The 22,231-nt window shown below is 43.2% G+C and overlaps 1 protein-coding gene and 1 long non-coding RNA gene across 2 annotated transcripts in view; one reads left to right on the top strand and one right to left on the bottom strand.

Moving 5' to 3' along the window:
- Positions 1-653: 653 nt before the first annotated feature.
- The window catches only part of LOC123510483, a 166,834-nt gene continuing 145,256 nt past the window's right edge, over positions 654-22,231 (bottom strand). The window contains 4 exon segments of the mRNA XM_045265693.1: positions 654-4,676; positions 5,065-5,231; positions 15,717-15,918; positions 16,063-16,200. Of these exon segments, the coding sequence (XP_045121628.1) occupies positions 2,316-4,676; positions 5,065-5,231; positions 15,717-15,918; positions 16,063-16,200 (2,868 nt within the window). The 3' untranslated portion in view covers positions 654-2,315.
- The window catches only part of LOC123510493, a 104,319-nt gene continuing 89,368 nt past the window's right edge, over positions 7,281-22,231 (top strand). Inside the window, exon 1 of the long non-coding RNA XR_006676513.1 lies at positions 7,281-7,497. This is a non-coding gene — a long non-coding RNA (uncharacterized LOC123510493). The remainder of the gene's footprint in view (positions 7,498-22,231) is intronic.

Raw genomic sequence — 22,231 nt, 5'->3', positions numbered from 1 at the left:
TTTGGGAATTTTTGTGTCTGCTTGTTCAGGACTTTGCAGCTGTCTTGCCACCTGCATTGACTGTTGAAGAAAACTCTGATGGAACATTCCTTCCTTTGCCAGGTAAATGTTTTCCAGATGATAGTGTTTGCACTTGTTTAATTATGATTAGTAAAGACTTGAGCATAAATGTAATTAGATACTATGTTATTGGACTGAAATCTATGTGCCTATGTTATCACTAGTGGCAAGATGGTCAAGGTCGATTTAACATAGGCAGCGTTGTTTACAATGGCCTGACTGGTAAGATGTCGTATAGAACATTTAGTCTTGTTAGGGTTTGATTCCCAGCTGCACCCACTCTTGGCTGTCAATTCCATTAACTTCTCAGTGTTTCGAACTGTGAGACATTTCACTGCAGTACATTCTTCCCAACAGATGCCAGTCTTCTGCTTATAGACCCTGAATGTCAAGTTTTTCTTCAGTGTGGGAATAGAGTTGCTGTACATTTTTCTTCATGTGTTCTAAAAATTGAGTTTGATCCTGGCTGAGGGCAGCTTGTTAGGATAGTTAGTGCTCTCAAGTATTTTCAGCTAGCACCATATAACATTGTTGCTGCATGCCACAATTTGGTCACTTTCTTCAACAGATACGTTACAGGTTATTGAAAACAGTTTAATTACAACAAATTTTATTGATTCTATATTTACAAAAAAGAAAACAACAATCCAACAGCCTTGGCATTTAACCATATAGGGTGCAGCCAGTCTTTACTATGGAATATAAGTAATATGGCAACAGTGGAAATTGATAATGGCATAGTTGGTCTCTGAATTATATCTGAAAAATAAAGAAATTATCATCTGTAATTATGAAGTAACATTTTTAACACAGCCAAGGTACTTCAGTTAAGCTGCCACAGTCTTTTTAAGTCACAGAGGCATTAGGATCATGATCCATTGCTCACAAAGGCTGAAGATATGCAAAAGAGAGTGCATTGGTCAGCAAATCTTTCATCATACAACAAGAGGTAAAAACCTTGAAACAGGCATCAGCAAAAATAGGTGAACTTCAGTTCCATTGTATATAAGCTATAACAAACAACAACTCAAACTCTGCATCATTCAAGAACAACCATTTCTTACATTTCGATGTGTAACAATCAAGCATTTCCATCTTTTCTATTTGGTGGGTGAACATTAGTTGCAGCATTACCCTTAAAATTGTAAATGTAACAGATGAAATGACATGCATTTATCAGCTATGCTGTGTACTATGCAAATTAATTTGATGCAGCAATGGGTCTCCGTTGACATCCAACAGTTGCAACAAAAGAGGCATCTATCTAGTAATGAGGAGAGCTGTCTCTACGACATACAGCTGTTTCAACAAAACTGTAGGATACTAAGTGTTCAAGCCTGGAAAACACACACCTAATTGATCTTCAGAGAAAACTGGCTTCAAATTGACTAGTGCCAATTCTTTTATGTCAGTTCCCAAAAAATGAAGATTGTCAAAATTTGAGTCAAATGATGTAATAAAAAAAAGAAAAAAAAGTAAGTGTGCTCTCCAGCCCTGGCTATCCTACGAGGCACTGGGCCCACCTATGCTCCTCTCTGCAGCCAGCAATGCTACCTACCATAAACACTACCCAAATGACATGTAAATGCACAAGGGTATAACATCTCTACATTAAGACTAAAACATCACGTGTCTAAAAATAAATAACAGCTATCTATAGGGTTCACTATGCCTATCACAATGACATTGCATGAGAATGAAGCAACTCTCTGGGTGATGTGACTTTGTTGGACTTTCATCCCCAAGCCTGACAGGGCAACTGCCCACTATGATGTGGAGCCTTCTACACCTGGAAAAGATGCATAAGCTTCTATGTGGGTGGGGAGAGACCTTGCAGGGCTGAAGATATCAATTGCAGTGCAGCCCAGGTGAGGCCATGTGCCTTCTTTTGGGCTCGACGACCTTAGCACCAAAAGCACAGTTCTTGAGGAATTCAAGGACACTATCCTACAGCAACCTGCTCTGACTCACTACTCATACTGCATCCAACATACACACATATACTGACTGAGTTATTTATTCTTTATATCAGTCAAATGCTTTAAAAATAACAGGTGAGCATGTGATCACGTGGATCACCGTTCACAGCAGTGTAAGCGTTGTACCCTTGGTGTCTGGGCAGTCCCCCACCCAGAAATCTCCCTGTAAGGCACGAGCGGGCGGGGGCAGAGGGAGATGCCCCCTTTGCCTGCCTTCCACGCCACAGGGTTAACAAAAAGGAGCAAAACCCATTTATAAATTAATGGGTAAGTTGCTCACATGACAGCACAGCACACTGTCTTGCAGGGTACTGGACCCTCTCCAACAGACAAATTTTTCAGAGGGTATGGCTGGAGAGGTGGTCTGCCCATGAGATTGTGGGCAGGGGATACTGCTGGGGTGGAGGCAAGTGATGACCCAACACCACTGCTGCTGACAATGCTGCGTCCCTCTGTCTCATCACTGCTGTCTTCAGATTGCACTCCGCTGTCACTCACTTCATTGCGAGAGATTGCATCGTAGTGCTTCAGAAATATATCTGGATTTCCATAGGTCTGCTCGGCAATTACTGAAGACTCCCGGTCTCCCGTTATGTGGACCATGTTGTTTATTACTTTCTCTGCCTTGAGAATTTCAGTTGCTAATGATAAAGGAGAAGACTCTGTGTATTGCTGTGTCATTTCATATTTGTGAGGCACAGAGTCAATATCTTCTGACCCACATTCACTAACAGAGTCTGAATTAATGAGACCAGAGGGTGTAGCTTCACAAGAATCCTGCCCTATCAATGGTGGTGTTGCTGTGGGTGTTATTTCATCCACTTCTATGCCCAACTGGTAATACTTGGCATATGCTGAAGGATCATACATCTCAGGGTTTCCTGCATACTTGTCTACATCTTCATCAAAACTTTGGTTGACAGAAGCAAGGCAACTAGATGCTTCTGAGTGCAAATTACCAACACTAAGGTTACTGATGGTGCTAGAACCATCATAATCATCAATGATATCAGGCGTAGTTCCTCGGAACTTATTAATCAACGCAACCCTTTTGCTGCAGCCGTCCACCCCCATGACTGGGGATTCACTGGACGGTGCAACGAAAGGGTTGCCTTTCACGTTTTTTGGCTCAGGAACGGTTGTGGATTTTGTCTCGGTGGCCATCTCGTCCTCGATGTATTCGTCCTCAGTATCCATTTCTCCAATGGATTCTTTCTCAGCAAGTAGACGAGACTGAACCTCTTCAGAGAGGGTAAATGCTTTTTCTGGAGTAACTTCCCTAATCCACCTTGTAACAGCTTCAGTCACTTTTAACTCTTTTAACCGTCCTATAGATATATGATCTCTTTCTTCATAACTTTCTTTACTTAAAGTTACTGTTTCACTGTCATTCACTTCAGCATCAAAATTTTCTTCCTCTAGTAAAACTCCTTCACTCTTGCATGGTACATTTTCATCAATATTGCTTGAAGAGTTGATGCATTCATTGGAAGGATTTTCAGTCAGTTCATCACAAGTATCACTCGTTATTTCTGGAGAACTGACGGAGTTTTGATTATCGATAGCTACATCTATTACTGAAGTATTACTGATGAGTGTTTCCTCAGTTTCTTGAGCAAGTATTTGTATTTCACTGTCCCTACCAGATGTGTCAGTTGAAGACTCTTTGATGGTGCTGCATGTACTTGATATTTCTGGCTCACATACATCATCCCCTTCATCAGCTTCTGCTAGGACTGTGTTGTCACTGCATTCTTCATTAGTGATATCATCTTCTCCCTGAGAAACAGGACTTGGACTGGCTGGCAGCTCTTCTGTCTGAGGAGCTGTTCTCTCTATATCTGCAGTAATGAATTCTGGTGCAGCTCCAGAGTTGTATTCACAGCACGTAACTTCCTCCTGTAAGCTTTCACTTACATGTGGCACTATCACTTCCTCACAAGGTGCTTGGTCCTCAGATATTGACTCCTCTGTTTGGCAGGCTTGTGACTCTTTGGGAACACTGAGCTCAGCATCAGCCTGCACAGAGGCACTGCAGAGCTCAGCTGTCACAGCATTGTGTTGGATGGACAGGGGCTGTGTGTCCTCAACCACTGGGGCAGTCAATGAGTCCTGCTGGCACTGTGATGCTGAGGAGGCGGAGTCTGTAGCGATGTCCGGGCTGTCTTCTGGCTCGGGCGTGACCTCTGTGGGCGAGGCGTCCTGGCGGGCCTCTAGTTCATCGGATGAAGCCTCGGCAGCTGCAGCCTCCTCAGACTCAGACACCCCAGAGTCTGAGGATTCTGTTGAGTCTGTCTTACTCACTTTATTATGTTCCTGAAGTATTTCCTGAATCTGCTGTCGTTCAGTATCCTGGAGGTCACTGAAGACAGTCCTGGCAGTGTCCGACTGACTATTGGTCCCTTCGGGTGTGTGAGCCTCTGCAGTGGGAGGGTCGGCAGCTACGTCGGGCAGGTAGGGGGAGTGCTGCACAGAGACAAAGCCCTCGTCAGGCAGCCGCTGGTGGAAGGCTGGAGTCACGTACTGGATGCCATGGATGTGGCACACTGAGGCAGCACTCTCCAAGGGCACCACATAGCCGCCGGGGGTTGCCACGAAGGGCTCGCCAGTGTACAGCTGAGGGTCCAGATAGCCCCCCTGGAAGAGGGTAAACAGAGTTAATGGTCTGCTCTCAAGGAGTCTGTGCTGAGGTAACTATGTGGCTCATTTTGATAAAAATAGGTTTAGTTATTCATTATGGCAAGTGTCATTGATTTATTATTATTATTATTATTATTATTATTATTATTATTATTATTATTTAATTATTAGAAGGCACAAATATAATGGAATAGTAATGGTGTGTTTTTAATAGAATATTTTTTTTTTAAGAAGGAAAGCTATACAATTAGAAATAAAACTGTGTTCTATTAAAAACACACCATTACTATTATATTCTGTGTGTGCCTAGTACTAATAATAAGGGAAGCTATACAATTAGGAAAAAAAAAAAAAAAACTACGAGGAAAATGGCCAGAAGTCTTACAGCGGGCTGGGCGTCCACTTGACGGCGACGCTGATATTTTTTCTTTTTCTTCTTGCTATAATTGTGGTGGTGCTGCTGTGGCGGTGGAGATGGCTGTGGGTGCTGCTGGCTGGGTACCACGACCTGCTGCTGCTGGGTGGGCACTACAACCGGGTACCCGTACAACACTGAAACAATAAAAAATTTATAACACTAATACACACACATTAGAGGAAGTTAACACAGCTCGTGCAACACGCCAAGCACCAGCTCAGTAGAAACAAGTAGTCTTGAAATAACACACCGAATGTTTTTCGTAAAGATTATGCCTCATGTGCGCATACACTTGTGAACAGGCTTATCTGATTGTTTGTATCGCGTACAGTAAAGGAATGGGCAGTGACACACACAACAACACACAGAGGTCCGGAATGCAGCGGCTCTGCATAACTACGCACTGCTGGGCGTGACTGATCCCACAGCCTTGGGAGGAAAGGAAATTACGTCATCAGGAAGTGCCGCGTCTTTTCTGTCCCATCCTAACAAGCGACATTATTATCTTGGCATTCTGTTAGATCTGGGTTCGCAGTGGCTTCATCTGGGAGTGAAGCTCCCTGGATCCTAAAGGGCACTACCCTGTCTCACCCACTAAACAAACTTGTTGGCTAGTTTTATTGCTTATTACATTACCAACTCTTTATGGATGACTCAGATACACCTGGCTATGACTTCCTTCGTAACTCAGTTGTGTATTACGTTGGCAACACTAAAGTTGGTTGCGGCGCTAAAATAGCCCACGGCATGAAGGTCGTGGCAAGTGCTGCCCCCCACGGCCGGGCCGGAGGCTGTTGATAGCCCTTGATTGTCGGCGCAGAGGCGACGAGTGGCCGCCCTGGTGACCGTGGGACAGCGGACGCTTGCGACATGCACATCTGTCACACTCGTCAATCACGTGACAATATCAATCGGCCTACGACTATAAGTAAAACCTGCCGTGCAACGTTGCCTACGGTTATCGATTGCAGCGAGATTATAATGTCAGAGGCGTAAACCACCGCGAAGGAAAGTTGAAAACTTCCTTAATCACGCCTGCCCGCTGCCCCTCTCATACCGCCACCCTCCAAGGCCCACGGACCCTCCTATGACCGAGTTAATTAACGGTCATGAATAATTGTCTCCAGAGGCTGTTACCGATGAGTTCCGCTGAGGCACGGACCAGGTGTGGCTTGGCGGGCTAGGCTCGCTCTTCTCTCCCTCTTTCACTCGTACCCGGTTCCTCCTACTTACTAATATGCCTAAATATAAACCCAAGTAATGCCGATTCTCTCTCTCTCTCTCTGGAACCACCACCACCATCCCTACTACTACTACTACATTTTGGCAAACTTTGAAGAATCATTACTTCGTTTTATCGATTAACCACACCTCTCTCTCTCTCTCTCTCTCTCTCTACAAAGCCATACATTACTGTGACACTCCACACCATGCCCCGTCATCCCGTTCCCGCCGTCACTACAGTAATACATCACACGTCCCTCCTGGCGGCAAATATTCATACTAACGTCACACAAAAACTTGGTTAGGTCCGTCAGTGGCTGTCTAAATCGAGGTCCTGAACTGAACTGGTGAACGGGTTTGAAAACTAGTTAAGAATGGAAAAAAAAAAAAAAAAATGAAAATATAGAGGTACTTGAATGTTGATAACTCTCATTTGAACAGATTTAGAAACTTGCTGTAAGGACAAAAAAACGAAGCGCGAATGATAAGTATGTCAAAACAATTAACTCCATATTTGCGAATGTAGCATCAGTACTGCCAATGCGAGAATTAAACCAATATTAGGCACTTTCAGGGTCTTTATTCCACCCAAGGACTAAAATCACAAGGATCTGCGAGGCTCGAAGCTTCGTGTATTTGCTTCACGCATGACTCGAACTTGCAGGGAAATCGTCATGAAACCTCGAATACGGTGGTTGGACGGATTCAATTTCAGGGCGAATTCAGCAGTGAAAGGCAACCGTTCTTTTTATCTTACCTTTTTTTTTTTTATTTTACTTTTGTTTTTAGTGTTGCAATCGATTAAGAGAAGGCGTAACGCAACTTGACACTAGCTGGCCTTTAGTGAGGCGGAAAGGTGATTTGAACCCTTATCACTCCATTTTTCCACTGTACCTCAGCTAAAACGAGTCTGGAATCGCTTCATTTTTACATTAAACCTGAACTGAAGCGAATCTCGAACCACAAGGCCACGTGATCACCATGTCGCTTCCATTGCATCAGAGATTGTTTGGTGTTCCGGTGAGCGTTCGGTGGGCACGTGGTGAGGAACTTTGCCCTCAGGATACGCGGTTTTAGAGGCGCCTCGGGGTAAAATATTAGGTGGTGATGGACTGTGTATCTTTGTGAATCGTCACGTGAAATCAGATAGCTGGAGACGAAAGCCTTTTGTATTTGGTGAGTGTTCCGATGGTATTTTAACACACACACACACACACTCTCTCTCTCTCTCTCTCTCTCTCTCTCTCTCTCTCTCTCTCTCTCTCTCTCTCTCTCTCCTTTTAACCTGTTCTTCCTGCGTCCTCTTCCTCCACCCTTTACCATTATCCAACCCTCCTCCCCACCTCTTTCTCTCTCTCTCTCTCTCTCTCTCTCTCTCTCTCTCTCTCTCTCTCTCTCTCTCTCTCTCTCTCTCTCTCCATAGTTTACCGTATCAAAAACAAGCATCGTGACCAATATGTTTTCCCCTTTCTTTCTTCCCTTCATCTTCACTATCCTGCGTCTCATCTTACGTTAGAGTACTACTTCATCACAGTCTCCTAGTCAGTTCTCCTCGTCTTCTACTAAAGCAAGTCTATCACTTCAAATTATGATGTACGCAGCTATTTTTCCTTTCTTTGTATTACTTAAAGTTGCATCCATTTTCTTTTAACTTTTTCATGACATTGCTTTTCTGTATTTTAATAAGGTGATGAGGTGGTGGTGGTGGTGGTGGTGGTTGGAGGTCCTCAAGATTTCCCTCGTTATGTCAGAAAGCTCGTCTCACTCTGGCGAAGGTAACTTTTTATTTATTTACTCTTTTCTCTCAGGGTAAATGACACTCTAATCTACTACAGAGGTGCCACATGCAGACCTCATGGAATTTTGCATCTTCCTTCACGATTCTATATACTTTCGTACCCTTATTTCTGTCTCCATGAATGGTGAGTAGGTATAAATGGGGAGCCCTGGGTTTATTCCGACTTTATGGCACGTACTGGGTCCTTAGGGCAGTATTTTGTTGGTCCGTTCACCTCGGCACACCATGGCCAGGAACAAGGGATACGGGAGGTTTCTTTCCCCTCCTTGGCCCAAGATTTGAGAGGTGCTGGGGTGTGATGACTCGACTTTCGTCTTGCACCACGTCTTTCAAATCAGTCTTCTTATTTCTTAAAATATACCCCGAGCAGTTGTTTATATTCTGCTAAAACCCAGGAAAACTATTTGATGTTATCTTTAATTTGGTAAGTAATTACTGTTATCTCAGAATGGTTATAAGCAAAGTACGTTTATTTAAGCTTAGGAATAATTGAAGAGACTACGCTGGTCTAAATAATATCTTGGGACAGTCAATTTTTCGTACCTTGCAATCAGTGGGCCGTTACGGGAGGCAAGAATAGCAGCGCAACACGTGGCGGCGGGGAGAACAGTTACTTTTGCGCTCACCAGTTCAACCAATCACTGCGCTTCGGCAACTAGTACCGTAAATCTGATTGGTCAAAACGTTGGTGAGCTCCTTTCCAAAGCAAACACGAGGCAATGACCTTGTGTGGAAGCGGAGAAACAGTCGAAAAGTATTGGACTTTCACCTGCTTGGAAACGCTTTGTCTGCAATCCTTGGCTACAAAATAACACGGTAAACATGAACCCAACGAGAGCAACGACTGGGACGACTCAGCTGGGAGGGCATGGAGGGGCGTCGAGGGAGGATTGTCTGGAGAGAGTGGCGCGTGGCAGGCATGGGGTGGAGGGATGTGTGTGTGTGTGTGTGTGTGTGTGTGTGTGTGTTGCGAGGGTGCATGAGGAAAGAGAAAAGTGTAGCGATAGTGACCTTTTGATCGCTGCCTGCCCTTCGTTGAGAGAGAGAGAGAGAGAGAGAGAGAGAGAGAGAGAGAGAGACCCATGTCTACCTAAACCGGTGGTCATGTGCGTGTGCGTGTGACTGCCTTGTCTGTCGATCGTTTAAAGGTTACCTAGACTGTGTGTGTGTGTGTGTGTGTGTGTGTGTGTGTGTGTGTGTGTGTGTGTGTGTGTGTGTGTGTGTGTGTGTGTGTGTGTGCGAAACTTCCCCAAGATATAGCGCATAATTTAGACTTCTGGTTTCTGACATTTTACATCCGCACCCTCTCCTATATTTACTTATGGATGCATTTTTCAGGCTATTTCACTCTGTCTATCTATGCGTGCACTATAAATACGCGAGGCCGTCTGTGGCTGAGCTGAGGGGGGGAGGGAGAAGAGGCGGCGCTGCATGAAGGTACAAATGGTCGCTTGCAGATTATGGGAGAACATCTGCTGCGTTTCAGTATTTATTCGAGTTAAAATTGTCAAACTTTACAACATCTTGAACGTTTGGTCTTGATTATATGTTTGATTCAACCTTCAGATTGTCAAGCCAAATTAACTTTAACGACTTAAGTTCCTTGCTAGTAACAGCTGAACTTGTAGTGTTAAAATATTTTACTGAAATTTATAAGTTCAATGACTTTTTGTGCGATCAACAATGATTTCTTCAGTTCTGGCGAAATACAGGAGCTCTTAAGAGTCACGTTCTCTGTAACCAATAGGATAAAGAACTTGTACTAAAAACTCACAAGATTAATGATTTTTCAGGTGAAGTAATAAACCTCTCATTACTTCAGTTGTCAGCAAATATTATCTAACCTTGCTAGACCAAATAACTTGCTCTGATTTACTGGCAATGCTTTTCCCATGCGTACGATATTACTTCCTTGGACAGGGATGAAGTACGAGATCTGCCACGATTCAACAGCTCCTTGCAAGTATTAGAGAACTCGCAAGATAAAAGCGGAGTATAAAGGAAATTTTAATAGTCCCCACTGGTTCGACAATTTTTCCTAATGTACGAGTGGTATTCAATAACTAGGGTGGAATACGAGATTTCTCACCGCCGCCTGATGATTAAGCCTATTTTCATACAGTTATCGGTTCCGTCTCTCGTTACATATACAAACAGTGAAAAAAAAGTAGATAAGATGGTGAAATAAACCGTGTCGGAGGGGCGGTACGTGCCAAATACCTTGAGAGGCGACAATTAGCCAGCCTGCAATTACGTTTATTACCTGTAGATACCTTAGTAATTACGCTGAGTATGAATATTCAGCATAATTACTATATATCTACCTGGCCAGCACTTACGTAATGGAATGCGTCAGGGAACACACGTGGTGGTCCATATGGGCAGTGAGAGACAAAACACATTTTTAATACAGGCCGCAACAAGAGAGGCATCCGGGCACAGCTGCGGGGGGGAAGGAGGTAGGGGGACGTGTAGCCTTGAAACGTACTCGCGAAGCTAACAAGACGAACGAGGCTAGTGACGTGGGATATAAATGAATACCGCGCTGTTATGTATGTTTTGCTGTCAGCCTCGGGACCTGAAAAATTGATGCATGAACAGGCTTAGGCAGAGAGAGAGAGAGAGAGAGAGAGAGAGAGAGAGGGCGGGTAGATCTATGTGAGGCCAGTGGAAAAAAAAATGTGAATCGGGTTACTAAAGAGAAAAAAAGGCCAAAAATTCGATTCTGATGTTGTGAAGGGGGAGTGATGGGAATGAGAGGGCAGGGTAGGAATGGGGACTATGGGAATGGGAACCTGAAAGGGGAAGGGTTAAAGGGATATTTGGGAGCTTATTTACATCAACGGGGAACGAATCTTTCTCTCTCTCTCTCTCTCTCTCTCTCTCTCTCTCTCTCTCTCTCTCTCTCTCTCTCTCTGCTTTCAGATTATATTCAAGTTTCCTCATTCTCTTCTTTCTTTTCCTCCCTTTTCTTCACTTTCCCCAGCGTAGGACTTCCAGCCTCAAGAATACATAGGTAGGAACATCAGCAAAATTATTTCTCTTTTCATGTTTTCACTCCGCGGAATGAATCTGGGCCGCGTTTTCTTTGTCCAAAATCAATGTTTCTCTCTCTCTCTCTCTCTCTCTCTCTCTCTCTCTCTCTCTCTCTCTCTCTCTCTCTCTCTCTCTCTCTCTCTCTCTCTCTCTCTCTCTCAGTGTAGACTGTGAGAAAGACAAAGAAAGAAAAAAGAAGAGGTTTATTACACACTCACAGCAGACCCATTATTCTGAAGTCTTCAAGTGTTCCTCTGAGATACAAGTTCAATTTCGAGTGACAATAAGCGTAGTGTGGAGTCTCGCCAGTTACTCACAAGACCCACCGCCGTTCGAAACCCGGGCCAAGCTATCGTAAATCAGCTGGGAACACTAATATTAGATCAGCCTCGCGCCACAACACAGGCGTCCATCACTGTCTAGCGGGGATGTGGGGCGTCGCGGGCTGGTTGGCGTAGATCTATTTTTTCTTCCTAGCTTTATTTTTTCCCTTGATAAACAGGATCATGGGCCGTACTTTTGAATGCTTTGTCAGGGTTTTGTCTCCGGTTCTTTGGCACGTGAACGCTATTAAGTTTTTTGTCAAAGGTACTTTAGTAATTCTGCATACTGTCAACGGATGTCTATTATATTTTTTCTCTAGTGTAAATATTCTATCATGGGGTATGCCTAGTCTTGCATGTTCAGTCTAGGTTTCGTCTCTGCTGTTTCAACCCCTAAAGTACTGGGACGCATTTTTACCACCTGTTTCGTGTGTGATTAGACGATTTTATTGACATTAGGAAGAGTCTATGGAGATCAGAAGATTAATGGCCACAGTCCTCACTATTTTAATCCCCACATAAGTTTCTGAAACTGTATAAAATCACCACATAGTAACCAGAATATGAAAACGTGTCATGGTACTGAAGAGGTTAAAGGGTTGCTGGCGGTGTGACGATTATTGTCTCGAAGGCTGCTTTTGTAATTCTAGAGTCTACTTCAACAAATATTCTGCAGATTGTGAACAGTATTCTCAAACGTCCCGGCGTCTTGTCACTTCTACGTTAAAGTCTCTAGTGGAAACGATTAGTCTTTAAGGGTGACTTTCATAATTTCAGTCTATACTTTAACAAATACCCTGCGTAGCTATGGATTATATTCTCAGCCGTTCTGGCGTTTAGTCTCTCCAACCTTTAATTAGCAAGCTCAAGTGGAAGTTGTTAGGGTTACCAAAAGGATGTTTTCATGATTACAGACATAGTTTAACAAATATTCTGCATATCTCATGAAAAAAAAAAAACACGCCATGAGATTTCGTTTGATCTCTGTGGCTTTCGAAAGTAGTATGAGAACCTCCAAGCGGCAGAGTGTATGTACGGGAAGTGGTTAATCATTCAATTTCTACGTTCATTTATTGCAATTAAGAATACTGTAGAGAAAAGTTTGCATGCGCACTGAAAGATGAAAGAATTGGACTTTTCTAGGCTACAAAATAAAGACACTACAAAGCCTAGAAATTGTACAGGTGAGTTTGTGAAGGCAGGTCATGTGGCACTGAGAGGGTTCTGGAGAGGACCTCGCTTCTGACATCTACATAATTACTTCCCCAAGGACTACCATTTAGTGTGCCTCGCTTGCTGTTGTTGTGACGAGGTTGCGACATACCTTGCTAGCATATTTTTCCGAGTGTTCAAGAGAAAACAAGCAAGAGTAGGAGTTATGAGTAAGCGTGAAGTTTGAAAGCACCTGAGTGTAGCAGGGACGCGGAGCAAGTCTGGGAGTTTAAGTTGATGAAAGTGAAGCACCTCATTTAAAGTGACAGACAGGTGATCGTTGTCCCCTTGTCCTTGTTCCCCATTCTATTCTGTTCTATTCTCCCACACGTTGTTTATAAATAGACATGCGTACTTCAGATGTCCTCGTTATATAGACCGACGCATCTGGTATCTGGTCTTATGTACACCCATTTATTCTTCCTTCTCTTATTTTGTCTTCTTTGTGTTCTCGTGTTTTAACTCTTCCCTCCCTCGTATCTTCCTCCTTCCTCGTCTTGCTCTTTTTCCTTCCTCGTCTTCCTCCTCCTTCCTTCTTCCTCTTTCTCTTTCCTCGTTTTCCTCTTTCTCCTTCGTCGTCTTCTTTTTCCTCCTTCCGTCTTCCTCTTTTTCCTTCCTCTCCCTCGTGTCCTGTTTCTCTTTTCCTTTCCCACTGTCTTTCTCCTCTCCTATCCCACTGTCTTCCTCTTCTACTTCCCTTAGGTTTCCACACACAATCCCTGGAGGTGACCCAAACACGCGCATCATCGAATCCCTTAATGTTCCGCCAAACAGAAAGATGAATTATAGAGGAGTTAGGCATTACGACTACACAGTGTTTTGAGTCTGCTTTCATCATGATCCCCCTTCAGTACGCCATGGAAATGCTTGGGAATTAATATGAAAGGGCAGAGTCGTGGGAGATTGGACCATATTCTGATACATTTCTCTCTCCATCTGATTACTTTAAAAGCCTCAAGTTAAACTTACACGGACTTTTAAGGATGTTTTTACGGTTCTAGTGACAGGTTAATAATATTTGTACATCATGAATAGGATAAACACTCTTGAAATCCCGGGTAATTATCTCTGTGGCCTTTGGAAATGGTCGTGGTGACGGAGAGCAAGGCGATTCTGAAAGCGAGCCATTGAGTCAAGACAGAACACTCACGGTGCCAGGAGTCCCCCTCACCAATCAGACATCTTTGGTGGCCGAGGTGGTCTGGTTGGCCTTGATTGTCGTGTCACAGCACTCATGTTTAATAGGAAGGTCGAAATGTAGTTCAATGTGCAAACATATTTGTATCTTCTCTCCGTATCTGTTTCTTCATTTGTTCACTTATACAATTTGATGTTGCGGACGACAGCTAGACTTATTTTTTCACTCTCTTATTCTTCATAGATAAATTGTCCGTGATATTACTTTGTCTATCCTCCCTCGACTGCCGACATTGAAACTGTTCGCGGTATTTCTTCAGTAAACACAACTGTGCTACATTATCTATTGTGAATTTAGTTTAGTATAATTAAATCATTATTTTTCTGACAAGCGTTGTACACTGTGCCAGGTGTTCACAGAAGCGCTGCAAGACCCCGGTGTTCACTGCTCATCCTTAAAACAGAAACCGCGACTTGAGGAAATAGAAAAAAAAAGGAAATAGAAAAAAAACCTTAATTCTAATAAAAATCGGATTATCCACATGACACGAAAAAAAGGTTAATTACACGAAATAATTAAAACTAGATGGACTTTGCTAAGCTTTCTTCTTTTCTAAGCTCAAATTTTCCTCCTCCTCATCCCTTATCTATTGACTTTTTCCTTTCCTCAACCTCCTATTCCCCAATCTCTCTCTCTCTCTCTCTCTCTCTCTCTCTCTCTCTCTCTCTCTCTCTCTCTCTCTCTCTCTCTCTACGCACCCTTTGCCCTTTACGTGTAGTTGTCGTAAAATGCTATTATTTTTATCTTTACAAGGCAATTAAGTTATTACAGTCTCGTTGTTTTGTCGAGGTAACACTCACTGGTTCTGTTCTTTATATGATTTCGTTACTTGCCCCGTGAGTTGTGTAAATAAAGCACTTTGTTATTTCTTGCTTTATATTTTTTTTTTCGTATTTTCCATATTTCCTCACTTTTCTCGTCTGTTTCCCTGCACGTTATCCATCTCTTCTCTATTTCTCTTTCTTCTTTCTTTCCACTAAATTCGCATCCTTTCGCATTTCTTTTCTCTGTAACCTTCTTTTCAGTTTTTCTTTCCTCTCTCTTTTCTTGTCTTTCACTCAATCCTCCACGTTTTATATTTACTCACTCTCGTATTCTCTTTTACATTCTTCAATGCATCTTCTTTATCTCTTTTTTCTTATTTTCCTTTCTTTTCCTCTCCACCTATACTATTTCCTCATCTTCTCTGCTTTATTACCCTCTCTCGTCCTTCCTGTCACTTTTCCTTCCACCTCCTGTAACTTTTCTCTCTTCTCTTCTCCTCTTTTTCGTTTTTTCCCTCTCCACCATCAATATTCCTTCATTTTTCCTGCTTCACTACCCTCTCCCATTTTTCCTTTTACTTCCTTCTCCTCCTCGCCCAGTTTCCTCACAATTTTCCCTAATTTTTTCCTGCATTTCTGCGTCTCCTGCCATTCCTCTCACTTTCCTCTCTTCTTATCCTTTCCTTATTCTTTCCTGCATCACTATTCTTCCTTATGCCTCTTTCCCATTCTTTCATCATCTCTGGTTAATTAGCTTTTGTCTTCCTTCCTCTCCCTTACTTTTTTCCATTTCTTTCCTGTATCACAACTTTTCACTGATTATCGTTTCTTTTTTCCCTTTCTTTTTCCCCTATATCACTACTCCTCTCTTGGCTGCTCTCCTTTTTCCCTTCTCTCAATTAAACATGGCTCTTCTTTCCTTTCCTACCCCTCCCTTTCCTCCATTCTTCTCTTTTCCTCTTCTTCTCTTTCATTTCCCTTACATCACTACACCCTATCGCTTCTTTCCTTACTCTTCACCTCTTCCTGGCATCAATCCCCACCTCCCACCTTCCCCAACTTACCTGAGGGGTCGTAGTAAGGAGTCAGGATTGGAACCATGACATATCCTTGAGAGATCTTGGGCGTCTCCTCTGGGCCGTCCTCACCGCCTTCCTCCGGCTCCTGGCTGTCCGTCTGGCTGTCTCCCGGGACCTCAATACCCGTGCTTCCTCCATCCGCACAAGTGACAGCCGGCGTCTCTTGCTGGCTGTCGTGGCTGTCGGTCTAGAGAGAGTGAGAGAGAGAGAGAGCAAGAGAGTCAACGTGTGGGAGTACGAGGCGGGGAGAAATAACGTTATCTTGTGTTTATAAATGTGTTTTTCCCCACCTGGAGGTAAATAACACATGAAAAGGGACTGCATTTATTACCTCCGTGGCTTGGGGATGCTTGCTGGGGTCGGAGGAAGAGGCGGGTGTGGCGTGGGTGGCCGTGGGCGTCTCGTGTGGATCTGTGAGCTCTCCTGAAGGCGTGGTGGGCGTGGTGGACGACTCACTCATGCTGGCATACTGCAGGAGTCATGAGGAAAGTCGTTAGGATGTGGCAAGGGAAGGTGTGATGGGAATGAGGGAATTTGGGGCGAAGAGAGAAGAGGAGGAAAAGAACAGAATGAGAGAGTAAATGAAAGACGAAAATGGAAAGGCGAGGAAAAAGAGTGATAGCTTTACAGAGGAGAGTGAAGACGAAGAAGGCTAGAGAGGAAGAATGGATGAAAGTGAGAATAAAGCAGAAAAAAAGAAGAAAGAGAGAGCCAAGACTTTGAGTGAGATGAAGGAGGAAGCAGGAAGTATTCATGAGAAGGGAAGGAGAGTGGGGAAAGAGGAGGAAGAGGAAGATGAAGAGGAGGAGAATCTTTGTAGTAGAGAAAGCACGTGAAGGAGGAAGAGGACGTCGAGAAGGAGGAAGAGGAGGAGGAGGACGACGAAAGCAATCAGTGTGTCAGGTAGATGGATGCCAGAAAGGGTCACACCATCAAGTAAAAACCTCAACAAAGACCCGCAAGAGACCCAGGGATCATGAGCGAGAGTGGCAGCGGCGCAAGGACCCAGACCCAGACCCAGACCCAGACCCAGACCCAGACCTAAACCCAGAGCCAACACCCTGCACCTCCCAGCCTCCCGGACCCAGAATCTCAAGAACCTCACCAAATTACAACACTCCCATCCTCCCACGAACCAAAGAAGGGGAAGATTCACACACAAAATTCAGCACTACCAGGTTCTCCCAACACTTCACTCTCCCGCCTTTCATCCACTCAGAGAAAGCAAGAACCCACAATCCCACACCACCAGCACACTCCAAGGCTTATCCAGTGACAGCAAACCCTACAAATAGACAACCCAACTAACCCAAGCCATCCTCGACTCCTAACGTGACCCCAATACTTGAAATCAAAGGAGTGTCTGTGCAAGTGAAGAGACAGAAATGCTTGTCACTGTCACTTCACGTATCCCAGAGAGACACCAAAACATCTCTATCTCTCGCTAACAAATAAGATGAAACTATGCAGAAAGAGTATTTCGAGACCGAGGAATTGAGCAAACAGGGTATTTCTATTTATTTTTCATCCTTTTTTAGTAGAATGAGAGTGCAGCTGCGTCGACAGATGTAACGTAGTAAGCAGTGCCGTAACAAGAAGGAAATGGTGTACTAACTTGCGAAAAATAGACGAGACGGGAGTGCAAGTTATTTTGTCCTTTATTATCATATCACTCTTTGGATCTGAGTTCATTGCTCTGGTGTACTCAGGAGTGAACATAAAGGTACAGTGTGTGTGTGTGTGTGTGTGTGTGTGTGTGTGTGTGTGTGTGTGTGTGTGTGTGTGTGTGTGTGTGTGTGTGTGTGTGTGTGTGTGTGTGTGTGAGTTTTTACTGGTTTCATCACTCCCCTTTAAAATTTGTACTGAGGTCAAGTTTGCACGAGAGATGGAAGGAAGGAAGGAAAACACAAGTTAAACAAGGAGAGGGAAGACCGTAGACTGGAAAGTTACTTGTTCTTTTCTTCATTCGTTTCTCGCTTCGCTTTTATTTTTTCTCGTTTGACTTACTGCTCATTCCTTCTTCTCTTCACACTGTTTCCCTTCCTTCTCTTCATTACTGATTTGTGTTTTACTCCTTGTTAGGTTTTCTCATTATTCAATACGAAATGTTTGCTTTATTTTATCCCCCCCGTCTCTCTCTCTCTCTCTCTCTCTCTCTCTCTCTCTCTCTCTCTCTCTCTCTCTCTCTCTCTCTCTCTCTCTCTCTTCCTACTTTTCATGCAGTTATTACTTCCTTTCCATAAAACCTTTCTCCTCGTACTCTTCCCGCTCCTCCTCTTCCTCCTCTCTTTCTCTCCCATCTGTATGAACACCAGCAACACCAGCAACACCGCTCCCATCACCACCACCATCCTCTTCACTATCATAACCAACTCCACCTACACCACCACCACCTTCTCCTGCCCCTCCTCCTCCTGCGCCTTCTCCTCGTCTTGCAGTGTAACAAGACGAGTTTAAGACGTTTCAGGGGCACCTTGAGACGCTCACAAACTCGGTCAGAGGGCCAAGTTTCGCCTCGTGAGACAGCGAAGAGGAGGAGCGGGCGGGAGGGACTTGGGGGTGTAGAATTTAAGGGTTTAAGGTGTAAGGGGAGCTTGGGAGGGTGTCAGGGGCCTCAGCATCGTCGCAGAAGGTCCCCAAGTTAAGTGATGCAAGGAAAACCAGGCAGCTTTAAGGGAAACCGAGCAAACTTGATTTCTTTAAAGCCGTGGACGGGAGAGGGAATCGATTTGACTAGTACGGGGAAGTGGTGGGTAAATATTCCTTCGCAGTGTGTATTCTCTCTCTCTCTCTCTCTCTCTCTCTCTCTCTCTCTCTCTCTCTCTCTCTCTCTCTCTCTCTCTCTCTCTCTCTCTCTCTCTCTCTCTCTCTCTCTCTCTCTCTCTCGTGTATGTGTATATGTGACGCATGTGTGGGAGGGGGAAAAGTGAGAGGCAGGCAGGTAGGAAAGCCAGGTGCAGGAGTCCTCTTAGGGGCAATACAAACGCTCCCACACTCCACTGGTAATGTTTCGCTGATAACCTTACCGTGTGCTCATTAGATAACGCTTATCTCTGACTGAGCATGTTTACCAGCGCTCCCTTGTACACACACACACACACACACACACACACACACACACACACACACACACACACACACACACACACACACAGGTAATGGAAAAAAGTCTTAGTTTTGTGTAAGATTTGATTATATCAATTTCACTTAAGTTAATAGATTTAGGAAGACACTTTAGCTGATTGACACTCTCTCTCTCTCTCTCTCTCTCTCTCTCTCTCTCTCTCTCTCTCTCTCTCTGTCTGTCTGTCTGTCTGTCTGTCTGTCTGTCTGTCTGTCTGTCTGTCTCTCTCTCTCTCTGTCTCTCTCTGTCTGTCTGTCTGTCTGTCTGTCTCTCTCTCTCTCTCTCTCTCTCTCTCTCTCTCTCTCTCTCTCTCTCTCTCTCTCTCTCTCTCTCTCTCTCTCTCTCTCTCTCTCTCTCTCTCTCTCTCTCTCTCTCTCTCTCTCATATTCAAGCACTAGTACAAATAATAATGATAATCTACAAATATCTTCCAATTTCGTGTGTCTTCTATCGTGTGTGTGTGTGTGTGTGTGTGTGTCTGGGGGATCCGTGCCAGAATAATGAGGAATGCAAAAGTAACAAACACCGACTTATGATGTTCAATGAAAGGGAAAACAAATTTGACATGATTAAGAAGTTATGAAGTTACGAATTTATGGAGTCGTTTCAGAGCGAGAGAGAGAGAGAGAGAGAGAGAGAGAGAGAGAGAGAGAGAGAGAGAGAGAGAGAGAGAGAGAAACGCATCCAGATTAAAAAGACATGAAAAAGTACCAGCAAAAGAAAAAAAAATGAGAAAACTTATCTCTACAAAAAGTGAGGATACAATTAAGCAAGATAGCACAACACTGATGACCTTGAATCCCACGTTACTCTTACTGAACGCGGCATGTGCGAATGTAAAAAAGAAAGAGTGAAGCAGACTGAGAAGCAGACCGAGAGTTGTACATTGAAGTAAACAGAAAGAAAGTACTTGTAGATTCAAATGATTAACCCCTTCAGTATTGGGACACATTTTTACCTTAGATTTGTGTACGATAAGACCTTTTTATTAACATTAGGATAGGTCTATAGAGGTGAGAAGATTAATGGACAGAGTATTTACTATTCTAATCCCAACATATGTTTCTGAAGCTGTATAAAATCACCAAATGGTAAGCAGAATGAATATGGAAATGCGTCATGGTACTGAAGGAGTTAAATGCTATGAAATAAATAAAATACTGAATAAAACTAATTGAGAAACCGGGTCAAATGAGATAAATTGAAATGAAACGCGTGAATAATGAAGGACAAGATGAGTAAAGAATGAGACTAGAAGGAAACGAAAAGATGAAAATTAGGTAAGAAAGACATGAGGAAAACATTGGTAGAGGAAATTCCCGCAACATTTAGACAACTTATCAACAAAATTGGATGGAAAAATTATCTTGGCTCATGGAAATTACAGATATAAAAATCACCTCCCCTTTAATGGCAGAAGAGAAGAATAAAGGAAGAAAAAGAGAGGAAATAAGGATAAAGGGGAGAAGCGATAAGAAGGGCGCTTAGGTTCGAGGCATAAAAGAAACGTGCATATCTTTTGCCTTTAGAAACGTGAGAGATATATGAAGGAAAGCAAAGCGTGTTGTGCCTGAGTTTTGTGGATTTAGGAAAGAAGCTTAGGCAGAATCCCGTAGCGGAGATATGGAGATGTGGGAGGGGAGATGGAAATATTGGAGCGTGTATGGAAGGTTAGCCGGACGACACACACACACACACACACACACACACACACACACACACACACACACACACACACACACACACACACAGTAGAAGTAGTAGATATAAAAACGTTAACATTTACTGGAAACCCTATCAAGCATCTTATTTTGAGTTAGCATATCTGATTTAAAAGTGATAAACTAAGTGGTATTATAAGGTTAGATAAAGGACACCAGGAGACACAGTGGCAATAGATAATGTTAATATTTTTCTACTGTCCTATCAAACATCCCATTTTGAGTTTGTTCATAATTTTGATTTAATGATGACAATGATGTAGTGTCTAGGTAGATAAGGTTAGACAAAGGGCACGAGGAGAGACAGTGGCAATAGATTTACTCAAGTTAATGTTTTCCTACCGTTCTGTCAAACATCGCATTTTGAGTTCGTTCATAATTTTTATCTAACAATGACAATGATGAAGTGAACAGGATTTTGGAAAGGACATAAGAGAAAGGACACACACACACACACACACACACACACACACACACACACACACACACATACATACACACACAAGATATAGGACTAGTATTTCCTATTGTGCCTACACCAATGATCCTATTTTGGTTTATAATTTCAATCAGGCAATGACAAGTAAATAGGTTAGTGAGATCAGGTAAAGAACATTTTTTTTTTCAGCTTTAACGCGTCGAATAAAAAAAAATAAATAAATAAAAATAAGTGAGCGAACACGTAAATGAAGGAGCAGGAGTCTTGATATGGAAAAGTGCAGGCTGACATTGATAAGTAAAACGTAGAGAGAGAGAGAGAGAGAGAGAGAGAGAGAGAGAGAGAGAGAGAAAGGTCGAGAGAGAAATCTATAGCGACTGTGATTGACTGAACTCCCGCTAAGGAAAACGGAATGAATTTATATCGGTGACAGGCTTGAAGAGGGAGACACAACTGCTGGAAGAGAGACTGGGAAAGTGAGAGAAATGAAAACCCTGGCCTCCCTTATTGCAGCAGATAATGGAGAGGCGACATAAACAAACCCGAAGAATGCAAACGGGAAGTAATGTGCAAAAGGACAACCGCTGCGAAAGGGACACAGAATTTATAGGAGACGGTATTCAGACATGCAATGACATACAGGCGGAAATAAAGGCGGATGAAGAATTTCCGACCAAGATAAATGTGAAACGAAAAGTGATTTATGTTCGGTATGTTTGTTGTGACTGGATTGTGAAGACTGTAACAGATAAGACGTAACGAGTTTGCTGTGACGTATTTTAACAGTAACAGACAAGACATAACTAGTTTGCTGTGACGTATGGCAACAGAAACTGACAAGACGTAACTGGTTTGCTGTGACGTGGGATGAAAGTAACAGAGAAGATGTAACGAGTTTCATGTGACGTGTGGTAATATTAACAAACGAAACGTAACTAGTTTGCTGTGATGTGTGGTAACAATAGCATGTGGGACTTAACTAGATTGTGGGAGACGCAACTAGTATTTTCAGTCTTACTTCCTTTTCGCTGGTAAACTCTGGAAGTCTGTGTGTGTGTTTTGTTTTCCTTCTTCCTACGACTTGAAGGGTACAGAAAAAAAGGACTAAATGAGCTTACTTACTTTGACTTTTCTTTGACTATTTCGGGGAACAGTAGTGTAAACCTTTTTTCCTTATTTTCTTTGACACGTTAAAAAAATCTAGAAAATAAAAGAT

Source organism: Portunus trituberculatus, chromosome 29 (assembly GCF_017591435.1).
Source record: "Portunus trituberculatus isolate SZX2019 chromosome 29, ASM1759143v1, whole genome shotgun sequence".
NCBI lineage: Eukaryota > Metazoa > Arthropoda > Malacostraca > Decapoda > Portunidae > Portunus > Portunus trituberculatus.
The sequence above is the reverse complement of the archived record's forward strand: the minus strand, read 5'-3'. Positions and strand labels throughout refer to the sequence as shown.